Below are 14,938 nucleotides of genomic sequence, written 5' to 3'. Positions count from 1 at the left end.
TCACTGTGCAAAGACTGTTTAGTTTGAGTGGTGTCATTTGTTTATTTTGGCTTTTTGCTGCCCTTGCTTGAGGAGACTGGGCCAAAAAAAAAAAAATTCCAATGTCAAAGAGCTTACTACCTGTTTTCTTCTAACAGTTTTATGGTTTGAGGTATTATAGTTAAGTCTTTAATTTATTTTGAGTTTATTTTGTATATAGTGTAAGCTAGTTGTCCAGCTCCATTCTCTGATGTATTGCTGTCCAGTTGTTTCAACATCATCTATTGAAAGATTGTCTTTTCCCTGTTGTATATTCTTACCTTCTTTGCCCTAGATTAATTGCCCATTTAAGTGTGGGTTTTCTTCCTGCGCTTGCTATTCTATTCCACAGATCCATGTGTTTTTGTGCTAGCACCTCACTGTTTGGATTACCGCAGTTTAGCAGGATAGTTTGAAATCAGGGAGTGTGCTACCTCCAACTTTGTTCTTTCTCCAGATTGCTTTGGTTATTTGGGGTCTTTTGTGATTCCATACAAATCAGATTCTTTGTTCTAGTTCTATGAAAAATGCCATTGGTATTTTGATGGAGATTGCATTGAATCTGTAGATTACTTTGAATAACCTTTATAATTTAATGTATAATTCTGATCATTTATCAGGGATTGATACTGATAGAACTACGATCTTTTTTGGTGTTTTTTTTTTCTTATTTTCAGTATATTATTGAAGTGTCAATAATATAACATTTCTCTAAAGCAAAATTACCCTTGTTAGTATTGAGTAATACTTACACATATAAAGCACATGTATTTGTCTAACTTTTAAGCTAAGTGTGCTGGCTGGCTTAGTGATATGATCTTTTTATAGTTGTTTATAGTCATTTTAGTTACAGGTCATTTAATTATTTGTGATTATTATATTTGGTTTTCTAAAACTATTTTTAATATTTATTTATCATTGAAATACACAGAGAGACAGAGCATGATCATGGAAGGGGCAGAGAGAGGGGGACACACAAAATCTGGAGTAAGCTCCAGGCTCTCAGCTGTCAGCACAGAGCCCCATGCAGGGCTTGAAATCACAAACCATGAGATCATGACCTGAGCCAAAGTCAGACGCTCAACCAACTGAGCCATCCAGGTGCCCCTATATTGCATTCTTTTTAGTAGAAGTTTCCTGACTCATACAGGGAAGCTATGTGTCTTGAATTGGTGAAGTTCATTTATTCAAGTTTTTAAAGCCTTTGTTTAATATTTGCAAAATTCTGAAAGCTTTTTTTAATGTTTATTTTTGAGAGAGAGAATGAGCAAGGGAGAGGCAGAGAGAGAGGGAGACACAATCTGAAGCAGGCTCCAGGCTCTGAGCTGTCAGCCTAGAGCCCAACGTGGAACTTGAACTCATGAGCCCTGAGATCATGACCTGAACCAAAGCTGGACCCTTAACAGACTGAGTCACCAACGTGCCCCGCAAAATTCTGTATTCAACAGCATAACAAGTGAGAAGTAAGTGTTGCTTAGATAGGCCTTTCCTTTATCTCTGAAGAGTCGTAGTCATTTGTGGGTTTGGCTTTTGGCTTTGTCCAGCAAAACAGAGGACAGGGGAGAAAGGATTACTTAAGACTTCATGGAAGTCAAGGGAGGTGAAAGGAAGACTAAGGGAAGTCTCTCCTAGCTGCTCTCAAGCTCCCGCATTTGTTAAGCATTCAGGAAAACAATGTGCAATACGTCAATGGGCTACATGCCAGAAAGAACATACCAAAAACATGCAGGAAACAAGTTAAGACATGATAATATATTTCCTGAAATAACATGATCTAAGGAATATATGAGCATAGGCAGAACTTAACCCTTAGATACACATTAACTAGATAAGCTGTTTTCATCATAGCCAGAATGCAGTGTTCTGCTTTGTAGTGCATTCCCAATAATCTCCTAAACCAGGACATAGCTATTAGATTTCCCTCAGTCATTTTCCAGTTCTTTGCTTTATTAAAATATACGTTTGCTGCAAATCCACTTGATATCAATAAGTCCCCTAGTCCCTACGGACTCCGTCAGCATTCAGAAAAGCAAAGGATCCATTCCCACTAATTTGAAACCTGAAAAGGAATAATTAAAATTAGTTTGGGAATCAGTTACAGCTGTAATCAAAAATAAAATTAAGATTCAAGTGATCCGGAACACTTTATACAAAACATTCAGCTCCATACTCACCCATCACTATATGTTATTCAAAAATATCTGGTACATTAAAGGAATAGAAGACAGAATGTAGCTATTAAATTATTATAATTATTAGTGTAATCTGTAGCCTTATATAGGATAATAAGTGGAAAGGCAGATAGAGATTAGATATAGATGGACATGGATAAGCTATGGATGTAGAAATAAGTATCTACATTTGTCTATCTATAACTATGTCATCTATATCTATCTATCTATCTATCTATCTATCTATCTATCTATCTATCTATCTATATCTATCTAACCTTTATCTATATCTAATATATCTACATTTATCTATATATATCTACTTTTATCCATCTATCAGGAGAGACTGTATTTGCTAAATCCAAAGATCTCTAAAGGTTTTTAAAGCATTTTCTTGGCATATTTTTAGCTGACGTTCCTCTTTGAAAGTAAGGAAAAAGTTTTATATTCATATGGTTCTTTTGAAACATACTGAGACATAAACTGTCGTAACCCGGAGGCGGGGTCCTGCGTGCTCGTGCTCGTCCACAGCGATCGGCGGTACCTGTTTCTTCCGCCCCGACCAGCAGGGCAGAGAATCGTCGCGGGTTCTTTTCCTGAGGGAGGGAGAGAAAAAGGGGGCAGGAGAGGGAGACGCAGAAAGTAAAGACAGAACTCACAGTTTCCGATCAGGCGAAAATGAGAGAGAGCTTTATTCAGAAAACTGTCTCTTATGAAGGTTTCAAGGTGGGAAAACAAAGCAGCTGACCAAGGTCAGTTACCAGGTAAACAGAGTCAAATGAATATCAAGAGAAATGTCCAGACTTGCCTCCGCAATGTTGGGAAGGGGGGAGTTAGCACTGAATAATCCAAAATACGGTTTTGATCTTTTGTGCACCTTGGCCACTCCAGTCTGGCTCAGCATGACAGACGCCAAAGTTATTTTGGCCAGGAAATGGCAGTCTCCAGCCTCTAGATGCAAATCTTGTTTACTGGTTCACTCTCCGGAGAGTGATAATCCTTGCCTGAGGCAGACAGAAAACTTGGCAGCCCCCGACAATAAACCAAAGAGATTAATTGCAATAGTTAATTTGTTCTGCCCATGGTCGATGTTTCCATTTTCTGTAGTTAAGTGTCATTTGCCTTATCTTACATACTTTCATATTTGTTTAATTCATTCCCATTGTTTATCTAGAACTCAATGAAATGCTAAGGCAAAAGTCCATCGCTATGAAAGAAGAGTTACACAGCCCTCGTTTCCAAGTGCAGTAGCACATAAGTGAGAAAGTTGTGTGTGTTGGACCTATGGCAAGTTAAAGACCACGAGGTGATCACTAATTCTTTAAAACAAAGAGATCTGTATAAAGATAATTAGTTCACAAAAGGTGCAAGTAACACATGTGGTTTGCTTTGGAGTTTGCAAGAGTTGAATGTGAATTATCAAATGAAGTGTTTATTAGCAAAACTCTGGCAATAAAAATAAAATAAAATAAAATAAAATAAAGTTAAATTAATATAAATATAATAAATACAATAAATAAATAAAATAAAAAATTTCACTGTGTATTATTTATTATTTTTTTAATGTTAATTTATTTTTGAGACAGAGAGAGACAGAGAAGGAGCAGAGATGGGCAGAGAGAGAGTGAGACATAGAATCCTTAACAGGCTCCCGACACTGGGCTCTGATCTGTCAGCACCAGGCACCCCTCACTGCGTGTCATTTAATAAGCTAGGAGAGATATGGGTTGCTCTAGGATAAGTTTCAATGTGAAAGGGCACATGTCATAGGGTAGACACTAAGAAAGGGTAATTGCACATGGGAAATAGAAAGATTTCTTTATAATAATACAATTTAAAACTAAGTTTTTATGCAACACCACAATAAAACCTTTTCTACTAAATTTGAAACCACCAAGGATTGAATGTGGTACCATTTGTCCATTTCCAAGGCTCTCCTTGTTTTCTGTTCAGTCCAATACAGTGCTAAAAGTTCCTGTATGCTTCCTCAAAAATTCCTTTCCAAAAATCAGGGCATTATCCACTACTTAATATATTAGGGCATATTGCTGAACATGCTTCTCACCCCAGACATCCCATCTTTTATGATTTAATCCTAATCTACATACCCTACTGTGTGTATAGCAACAGGTAAGGCTATTGAAGTTAGTTTTATCGGAAAAATTTTCAATTTGCTCTTTTACTTCTTAAATATCTGTAAACAATAGAGTGACTTCTACCAAGTCATTGAAATTCTCTAAACTATGCTCTCTTGGATTATCTTTAGGGGCAATTTCTATCTCTCATTATTGATAAGGAAAACATATTTTAATGCCTTTTTTTCAAGTTTGAATATATAGATCACCAGTATGTTTTAGTCCCAGAGTGAATGACAAAAATCATAAACTGATATGATGTTATGTCTATTTGGATAACAAAATTGGGAGCTGACCTCTTTCTGTAGGAACTGACACAGAATACTCTGTAAGGGTGACAGAGAATTAATGCTTCTATTTTGTTTTGTTCACAGGTCCTCTCTCAAATATCAGAGGGGGGATTTCAGAGGGAAAGAGTTTAATAGAAAGTATAAGTACTGTTAAAATGGGAAAACTCAGTCATAAACTAGTTGAACCCTAAAAATGTCACCATGCCCTTTAGAATCCAAGTGTAGCTCTATTTTCAATTTTATTTATTTATTTATTTATTTATTTATTATTTTCCCATTTATTTATTTAATTTTAGAGATAGAGCATGAACAGAGGAAAAGTAGAGGGAGAGAAAGAAAATCTTAAGCAAGCTCTATGCTTGGTGCAGAGTCCAATATGTGGCTTGATCTCATGACCCTAGGATCATAACCTGAGCTGAAATCAAGAGGCTGATGTTTAATCAACTGAGTCACCTCGGCACCCCGCAAGTATAAGTCTTGACTCCCCCCAAACTTAACTGCTAATAGCTTATTATTGACAGAAAGACTTGCTGATAATATAAGCGACAGCCACATATTTTGTATGCTATACATATTACATATTGTTTTTTACAATAAACTAGAGAAATAAAATGTTATTTAAAAAATCATAGGAAGAGAAAATACACTTTCAGTGCCCTACTGTAATTACTGAAAATCATCTGTATGTAAATGGATGTGTATAATTTAAATCTGTGTTGTTCAAGGATCAACTGTCATTCGAGTAGATACCAGAATAAGAATGTTATTGCTGCTGTATAGTTTCTCATGTAATCAGAAATCAAACTAGCTTCTGGATGACTATGATTTATTGCAACAAAATATATGCAGTGATTGGTTTAGTTTCTCTTCTCTTGGCTCCTTGCTATTGGACCACAAAAGTATGAGTCCTCTTTCTTTATAAACAAAACTTTCCCTCACTCGGTGCTCCTGTATCCCAGTTTCCCTTCCTTTTTCTCTTTCACTTCTACTCATTGTCTCATTTTCTTCAAACTGTGTTATTTCCTTCAGATCCTCATCCTAAATTCCAAGAGGCATATCTTTTTTATTTGTTTTAAATTTTCCAGGCTATTCTTGGCAGAATAAAAATGTAAGGTATTAAAACAATCTATTTAATAATCTAAAAACATTAAATAAAGACATTTAGCTATATAAACAGTATGTATTGTGACTAAGGACATAGCATCACTAGCTAATCTGCATAGGGTCAAATCCCAGTTTAAAAATTATGGCTCTGTGACAAAGGCTATGTAAAATAACATCTCTGTGCTTCACTTTTCCCTGTTTAAAATAGGGGTATTTACATATTTACTTCATAGGCCAGGGTTGAAGTTTCATAGTTCAAACTATGAGTTTTCATAGTTATAGTGCTTAGTACACTGTCAGGTATATATTATCACAGAATACTCACTTTTACCATTTTAATTCTCTCTTTGTACAAACTTAAGCACTGAAACGATAGAGAAAATCTCCTTTTCTTACCATATCCTCTTGTGTATCAAAATGAGCAAGTTCTGATCGCTGTGCACTGCAAAATCTTGTGCTGGCCATCCAATTTTTGGTATCACTGGAAAAATAGAAACACTTCTTTCTTACTCCAATCCATTCATCTGCACATACCATCCTTTGGGAATATTTTGAATGATTTTGAACTTCTAAAAACAAAAGAAAGAAAGAAAATATCAAATATAAAAAATAAGTTGAGGAGTGTTTTTACTCATTCTGATGAATCATTTTGACTTTTACTCCCATGATTTGCAGTTTGTAAAATTCACTTCACTCATGGGATGATGGAATTCAGAATTCAGGTCTGCTGTCTGTAAAGAAAACCACTTAATGGTTGAGCAGTCCATAGTTTGCCTGATTTCCCTGGCTCTTCTTTGAAAAATGGAACTACGAGCCTCTCATGGTCTATATTGATGTCCTCCCAAATAATTCATACAATTTAGCTCTCAATAGAGACCTAGAGACAAGAATACAACTCAGGCCTCAGAAATGAATGGTCATAGACAAGAAAGGATATCCAAGCTGGGAGAGTAAAATTCACCATAAATGACCAAAAAATCATTAAATTATAAATTAGTGACAATATGTTCTACTTCACCAATATTCAGTGCTTAAGAAACTGGAGTAATGGTGAATTTATTTCTGTGTAGAATGTTTTGAGAATTTTATGTTTCAAGGGTTTTTTATCTTTTTTTTTTGTTCAGAAATCTTTTTATCATTTAGGGCATTATACCTTTTTCACAAGTATAGATTATAGAAACTATACAAGGCAACTTTATCAAATATCAATATTTTCCAATGTTTTAATTGAAATGTTACTTCAATTGTAAAAATTATCTCTGGTTACAAAAATAATCAAAACCTTATTGGATTTCAGTTGCTTTTAAAAAGGTCCTAAGAAGTCTTAAGCTAAACAATATCTTAAAAAGAAAAACACTAATTTTTAAGTAGTTTGTTCTACTATTTCTGTGGTTTATGTAAATTTATTAACTGGTTTCTTTTCCAGGAAACCTGAGGAGTTTATTACATTAAGCACTGCAAAATAAAGACAAGAGCTAATCACCTTCTAAGAAATATACTCTGTATGCAGTAATTCCAAGTACTAGAGACCTTAGTTACTGGTTGGTAACTGCCTGCCTACAGAATGGGAAATACATTTTGTTTTTCAGCCTGCAGTTGCCCCTTGGTATCCAAAGTAAGGATTTCCTATAAGTAAAAGCTGCAAAGCAATTCACATAGTTGTTGGTTTAGGTCAATGTTTCTTTTCTCATTATTATTCTTTTTCATCTCCACTGCCCCCACCATATTATTAAAAACACTAAGGACCTGGGATTTGTGCTTCAGAAATTTGAATAATTTCAAATGAGGTACACCTCATGTAAAAAAGATATTTTGTAGTCACAATTGCTTCAAAAAGTAATTATATTCAAATAACCTGGCATATCATGCTTTAGTAATTACAGAGCCAGGATTTTGACACACAGCAATTTATAAATTAGGCAAATGTGAACTGCTGGAAGACATGAACAGCTGTTCTTCTGTTTAAGTTTGGAGTGCTGTGAGATTTCAGTAACGACTTGATTTTTTTCAGTGAACATCACCAGCCAAATACAGAGGTGCAGGGTTTCTAAATAAAAGGGATCATCCAGAAGTAGTACTGTTTGTAGTGACCATCTAGTTGTGAGGATTCCAGTATTTATGTGAAAATTTAACAATTCTTGCAAAGCCCTTGGAAAATCACTAGCACATTAAATCTCCCTTAAGGTAGAATTTTAAAGTTTTTTGTGCATTGGAACTCTTCCTGGTTTGGACCAACCCCAGAGCAGAGCCACCTGAGGTCATGCATGCAGTGACCCTGCTGCAGTAACCTTCCTGAGCTGGCCTGACGGGATGATGCTCTTTAAAAGGAGAATTGCGTAGTAGTAAAAGGACATATTAATTTGTATAAAATAATTTGCTTTGCTATAAACTACCATTAAAACATCACAGGGTTTGGTTTTGGTACTTACATGACATTTGCGGAGTGAAAAATCCCACTAAAAGAGTACGTGACTCCCAAGGGCAACACAAAGGGTTTTATTGTATAATAAAAGAGTAACATATTAATTTGCCAAACTTTTGTAACTTGGGGAAAGGTATTACCTTCCTTGGATTTGTACTCTGTGACTTAGCATGTTTCAAGGTTTTAGCTAAGTGCTGAGTATTCAGAATAAGATAAAGTCCCTGTTCTCCAAATGTTTGAATAAGTCAATGTAACTAGCAAAGAACCAAGTAAATGTTTAAATGTCAGGCCAGGGGCACCTGGGTGGCTCAGTTGGTTAAGCGTCCAACTTCAGCTCAGGTCATGATCTCATGGTTGGTGGGTTTGAGCCCTGCATCGGGCTCTGTGCTGGCAGCTAGTTCAGAGCCTGGAGTCTGCTGCAGATTCTGTATCTCCCTCTCTCTCTGACCTTCCCCTGCTCACGTCTCTCTCTCTCTCAAAAATAAATAAAAACATTAAAAATAAATAAGTAAATAAATAAATGTCAGGCCAAATCCAAAGCCTTCTCTCTTCACTTTGCCATGATTTTTTTTTTCTCTTGGTAATACTTATAAGCAGATTTAAGCTACCATAGATAGGTAATGAAATATATTGTGTTTACATTTTTTAATTAATCAGGTATGAATGAATGCAAAGATGTCTTATAGAAACACTTCTCTATAAGTATATTAACTGTCAGATATTTAAATATCAGTAACATTGAACTCTCAGGACTCTAATAGTGGCAGAAAGCTATACAAAAGAAGAATATCAGTACTCTTGTGAATGACAAAGAAAACAAGAATAATGAGTCTTGTTACTATATTTTTATAGTATATATTTTAGAGAGAGAGAAAGTGTGAGCAGTGGAGAGGGAAAGAGGGAGAGAGAAATAAACTTAAGCAGACTCCACAATCAGCACAGTCCAATGCGGGGCTTGATCCCGTGGACCTGGGATCATGACCGGAGCCAAAATCAAGAGTTGAATGCCCAACCAACTGAGCCACCCAGGTGCCCTAAGAGTGCTAAGTGTTACTTCAACTTAAGTGCTATATTAAGCAAAGCATACAATGGAAAATCAAGTTCTGAGACTATTAAGTCATGGCTCAGAAATTTCAAAATCCACCTTTGAATTATTTTTACAAAATGAACAAATAATGTCCAGAAGAAAATTGATAACTTCATTTTCACAAATCTACTCCAACAACAAATCACTTGTGCCATTATGTCATTGTTTTCTTTTAACATCGTAAATACTTCATAGAACAACTGTTGGTAATTTAACTTCATCTTGATCCAAAAGAAATTAGACCAAAGAAACACTACAATTGTAAAGGCAATATTGCATGGTGGTCAAAATATCAGGAATTTGAACCAGACAGACAAAAATCTCAATTCTGGCTCTGGAATTCATTTGTGAGACACAGCTAATTCACTGTGGCTTCTATTTCTTTGCCTGTAAATGGATTTCATAATTATTCTTATTTCATGGTCTTGTAAGAATTAAATATAAATAATAAATATAATGTACTTAATAGGTTCTTTTTTAAAAAATATTTATTTTGAGAGAAAGAGAGAGAGAGAGAACAAGTGGGTGAGGGGAGAGAGAGAGAGAGAGAGAGAGAGAGAGAGAGAGAGAGAGAAAGAGATTCCCAAGTAGGCTCCACAATGTCAGTGCAAAATCCAATGCAGGGCTTGAACTCACAAAACTGTGAGACCATGACCTGAGCAGAAATCAAGAGTTGCCTGAGCCACCCAGGCATCACTAGTATTGGTTCTTTAGCTTGCACAAAGTACTTTCAATTAAAAAAAAAAACATGACCATTGGTGTTGTTATATGGTGGTCATTTGAGAATTTATAATCATCTTATTCAAAGACTAAGAACTATAATTCAAGATGATGACTATATTCTGAGATTAAGATGACTGTATTGTGATATTTAGAATATTTAGGTTTTTTTTTTCTTAAGTAACCTCTGCACCTAACATGGGGCTTGAACTCATAACCCTGAGTTAAAGAGTCACATGCTTCATTGACTGAGCCAGACAGGTGACTCTATTTAATTTTTCTAATTTATTTTTTTAGTTGAGGTATAGTCATATATTAGTTACAGGTGTACAACATAGTAATTTGATAATTTTATACATTACAAAATGCTCACTATGATAAATGTAGTTATTATCTATCACCTTTCAAAGTTATTATGATATTCTTGACTATATTCCCTATGCTGTACTTTTAATTCCCATGATTATTTATTTTATAACTAGATATTTGCACCTCTTAATACCCTTCTCCTATTTTGTTCATTTCCCAAAACCCCTCCCTCCTGGCAACTACTAGTTTTTTCTCTGTATTCTTGAGTCTGGGCCCGTTTTTATTTTATCTTTTAGATTCTGCAAATACATGAAATAATATAGTATTTTGTGGGAAGCTGCCAGAAAAACAAAGATCAGCCGCCTGAGGACAGGGCAGTGTTATCGCTCCCAATTCAGGGCTGGAGACAGCCAGTCTGGGCTTTCTTATTGACCCCTCAGGTGCTGTGCTAAAATCGCAGTTTCAGTTTCCCCTTTTCCTAAAAATCACTTGACCCTGTTTCCTAGCAACCGACCTAGGCAGTCTGCCTTGCTTCCTGCCTTCTACCCTTTATAAGATGTGTGTATTATCTCAATAAACGAGGTTTGATCAGAGACTTTGTCTTGCCTCCATTCTCTGTGCCCCCCAATTCTCACTCCCTCCCTCAGGACCTGTGTTGACCGACCTGTCGGACGGGTCAGTATTTGTCTTTCTCTGACTTACTTCACTTCTCATAATAACCTCTAAGTCCATCCATGTTGTCACAATGGGAAGATTTCATTCTTTTTATGGCTGAATAATATCCCATTATGTATATATACCACATCTTCTTTATCTATTCACTCACAAATGATATATACAATAAGGAGTTAATATCCAAAATATATGAATAACTCAAAACATCAAAAAGTCAAATAATCCAATTAAAAAATAAACAGGGGACCTAAATAGACATTTTTCCAAAAATACATGCAGATAGCTGACATTTGAAAAAATGTTCAATATCTCTAATCATTAGGGAAATGTAAATCAAAAGCTCAAAGGAATGTCACCTCACCCAGTCAGAATGGACAGCATGAAGAAAAGACTCAAGAGTATTTTTTTGTTTATTTATTTTGAGACAAGAAAAGTGGGGGAGAGGCAGAGACAGAGACAGAGGGTGGGGGAAAGAGCAAATCCCAAGCAGTCTGCAGGCTGTCAAAGCAGAGCCTGATGTGGGGTTCAATCTCATGACTGTGAGATCCTGACCTGAGCCAAAACCAAGAGTCAGATGCTTAGTCAACTGAGCCACCTAGATGCCCCAAGAGCATTTTTGAGAGAGGCAAGGAATATGGTAAAACCTGCCAAACTGGTAGGAATCTGTGGACTTGTCTCTATAAGACTTTTTTTTATTACAGCAAGACTGGGAGACCCAAGATTAACTCTGAGATATGTTTGGCCCTACTGTGCATGAAGAAGCAGAGAGTTTATGAGCTAAGCTACTTACCTCGTACAGCAATAATCACTATGAATAGGATGAAGACACCAGGGCATATCCACTTGCAAACTGCAAAACAAATAGATGTCTATTGTAAAATGTCCAGAGAAACCTAGCCTGATTATTTATTTTCATTTATTCTTTTTTATAAAAATAAATTTAAAAATTCTCATTCAAATTAATGTGGAAAGGACTGATTTTTTTCAAGAAACTGTACCGTAACAACCAGCTATGTACATAGAAATAAAACATTAGATCTCAAAAAAAAAAAGCATCTACAGCTTCAAGTAATAAAGAAAACAATCGCCTTATACAGTGCAAAGGAGAGAAGTACCAATGACGTTTGTTGCTGTTCAAATGGGGCATCCACAGTGGAGAGATCATTTAGACTTGGTGGAAGGAGGGAGGAAATGCAAGGCTATTTCAAAAGGCAAAAATAGTGTGAATGGTGTATTGTAATCAAGAAAGTACAAGGTTCAACAAAGGGGCTATGATTACACAAATGGCTATAAAAGATACATAAATCCACAAAATCAAAGATGGGAGAGAAAAGACATGACAGGAAAAAATGTAAGATAAATGTTTTTCTTTATTCTATAAACAATTTAATGCTTTTAAGCAAGGAAATGTCAAGATAACAGCAGCAATTTGTGTTGAGCAGAATGAATTAGAGAGGATATTTGGCACTCATGGAAATGTTAAAAGATTAAAAACAAACAGGAATGATTCAGTAGTGATTTTATCTGACACACAACTAGCAAGTGTAGAAGCAATCTGGAAGGGATGTCTCTCACACACGTTTATAAATATCAAGAAATAAAAGGATTTGGAGAATCAGAGAGAGAGAGCAGCGGGAGTAGGAGAGCCCTAGTCTCCCCTCATTTCACAAGCACAACTAGGAAACTATCAAATTATACTAAATACTGTAGAAATTGACCTGATTACTGATAACTAATGGCACAAATAAAGGGAGAAAAAAGGCCACATCGAAGGTAGGAAGGTAGGAAGGTAGGAAGACATGTTTTAAGGAAGAAATGGATCAAGGGTGCAATGGAAGGAAGGGAGTAGTGGTTTCAGAGAAGGGAGCAGTGGTGGGGGGAGCACACAGGAGGATGTACAAGAAGAACATCCCCAAAGACATTGGCTTAGAGAATGATAGGAGGTGAATTTCATGAGTTCTTGTAACCAGTGGGGCTTAAATCTGAGTCTTAAAGGTCAGCAGGCTTGGCTGGAATAGACCCGTAAGAGCACTGTGCTGCTCCTTGAGAGAAGGCAGGCAGACAATCTGGGGGCAGACAATATTGAAACTGTGATTGCAAGAATGCCTTGGCACACAAAGGGAGATTATTCAGTCTCAGAACTCATTAGGGAGAGGCAACACTAATGGGAACAAAGGAGCTAGTGTTTGTCATTTCCCTCTCCAGCCCCTCAGCATAAAGACAGAGCCATCTACAAGAAACAATGTTGTGTTAACATTGGCTGCCTAACTTGTTTACACCAAGCCCCACACCTCTGAAGCCTGGCAGAGCTTTCCTTCCTAATCACTCTTGCGTCAGTCTCAGTGCCCTGGACCCCTCGTGTAGAAGACCAGCACAAACCCCTGCCCAGACCACATCTCCTGACCAGAGAGTTCTTCAGAGCCTCAGCTTTGGTGGGGGTGGTGACAGGTCTCATTTCACAGCAGACTAAAGCACACCTCATTAAAAGTCACCGCATTCAGGTCAAGGACCAAACACTGCCAAAAACTAGATTTTAACACAAAGACCATTACCACAGATAAAGAAAGGCACTATATTTAATAAAGGGGATAATTCTATGAGATCTAACAATTGTAAATATTTATGCACATACATGAAAATACCCAAATATATAAAACAATAACAAACATAGATGAATTAATTGATAACAATACAATAATAGTAGGGGACTTCAACACCCCATTTACATCAATGGGAAGATTATTTAAACCAAAAATAAGGAAACAATGACATGGAATTACACACTGGAATAGTTGGATTTAACAGATATATTCAGAACATTCCATGCTAAACAACTGAATATACATTCTTTTCAAGTGCACATGGGACTTCCTCCTGAATAGATCAATATTAGGTCACAAAACAAACATCAACAAATGCAAGAAGATTGAAGTCATACCATATGATGCACTTTTTCTTCCCTTTATTTCTTCCAATTTTTTGGTTTAAGTTAACATACGGTGTAATATTACTTTCAGAAGTAGAATTTAGTGATTCAGTACTTACATACAACACCCTGTGCTCAACACAAATGCCCTTCTTAATCCCCATCACTTATTTAACCTCCCACCCAACCCCCCACTTCCCCTCTGGCAACCATCAGTTTATTCTCTATAGTTAAGAGTTTGCACCAGAATTCTTCTCAAAGCTAGAGCAAGCTATCCTTAAATTCATAAGAAACCTCAAAAGACCCTGAATAGCCAAAGTAATATTGAAGAAGAAAACCAAAATGGGAAGCATCACAATCCCAGACTTTAGCCTCTACTACAAAACTGTCATCATCAAGGCAGTTTGGTATTGGCACAAAAACAGACAAATGGACCAATGGAGTAGAATGGAGAACCCAGAATGGGACCCACAAGTATATGGCCAATTAATCTTTGACAAAGCAGGAAAGAGTGTCCAATGGAAAAAAGACAGCCTCTTCAACAGGTGGTGTTGGAAGAGCTGGACAGCAACATGTAGAAGAATGAAATTAGACCAGTTTTGTACACCACTCACAAAAATAAACTCAAAATGGATAAAGGATCTGAATGTGAGACAGGAAACCATCAAAACCCTAGAGGAGAAAGCAGGGAAAAACCTCCTTGACCTCAACCGCAGCAATTTCTTCCTTGGCACATCTCCAGAGGCAAGGGAATCAAGAACAAAAATGAACTACTGGGACCTCATCAAGATAAAAAGCTTCTGCAAGGCAAAGAAAACAATTAAAAAAAAAACTAACAGGCAACCAACAGAATAGGAAAAGATAGTGGCAAATGGCATATCAGATAAAGGGCTAGTATCCAAAATATACAAGGAGCTCACTAAACTCCATACACAAAAAATGAATAACCCAGTGAAGAAATGGGCAGAAGACCTGAATAGACACTTCTCCAAAGAGAACATCCAAATGGCAAACAGGCACAAGAAATGATGCTCAGTGTCACTCATCATCAGGGAAATTCAAATCAAAACCACACTGAGAT

General features: G+C 36.4%; 1 protein-coding gene across 2 annotated transcripts in view; it reads right to left on the bottom strand.

Annotated features, from left to right (window-relative positions):
* Positions 1 to 1,672: 1,672 nt before the first annotated feature.
* Positions 1,673 to 14,938, bottom strand: part of LOC115304053 (C-type lectin domain family 2 member A-like) — a 15,821-nt gene continuing 2,555 nt past the window's right edge. Inside the window, exons 2-4 of one of the 2 annotated variants that reach the window (XM_029954073.1) lie at positions 11,722 to 11,781; positions 6,115 to 6,287; positions 1,673 to 2,077 (exon numbers count right to left, since the gene is read on the bottom strand). In XM_029954073.1, coding sequence (XP_029809933.1) covers positions 2,066 to 2,077; positions 6,115 to 6,287; positions 11,722 to 11,781 — 245 coding nt within the window. In that variant the 3' untranslated portion in view covers positions 1,673 to 2,065. Of the gene's footprint in view, positions 2,078 to 5,904; positions 6,288 to 11,721; positions 11,782 to 14,938 lie in introns of those variants that run through there. The other variant, XM_029954072.1, reaches the window with a different exon arrangement.

Source organism: Suricata suricatta, chromosome 10, assembly GCF_006229205.1.
Source record: "Suricata suricatta isolate VVHF042 chromosome 10, meerkat_22Aug2017_6uvM2_HiC, whole genome shotgun sequence".
Classification (NCBI taxonomy): domain Eukaryota; kingdom Metazoa; phylum Chordata; class Mammalia; order Carnivora; family Herpestidae; genus Suricata; species Suricata suricatta.
Note: the sequence above shows the minus strand (reverse complement) of the source record. Positions and strands in the feature narration are given on the sequence as shown.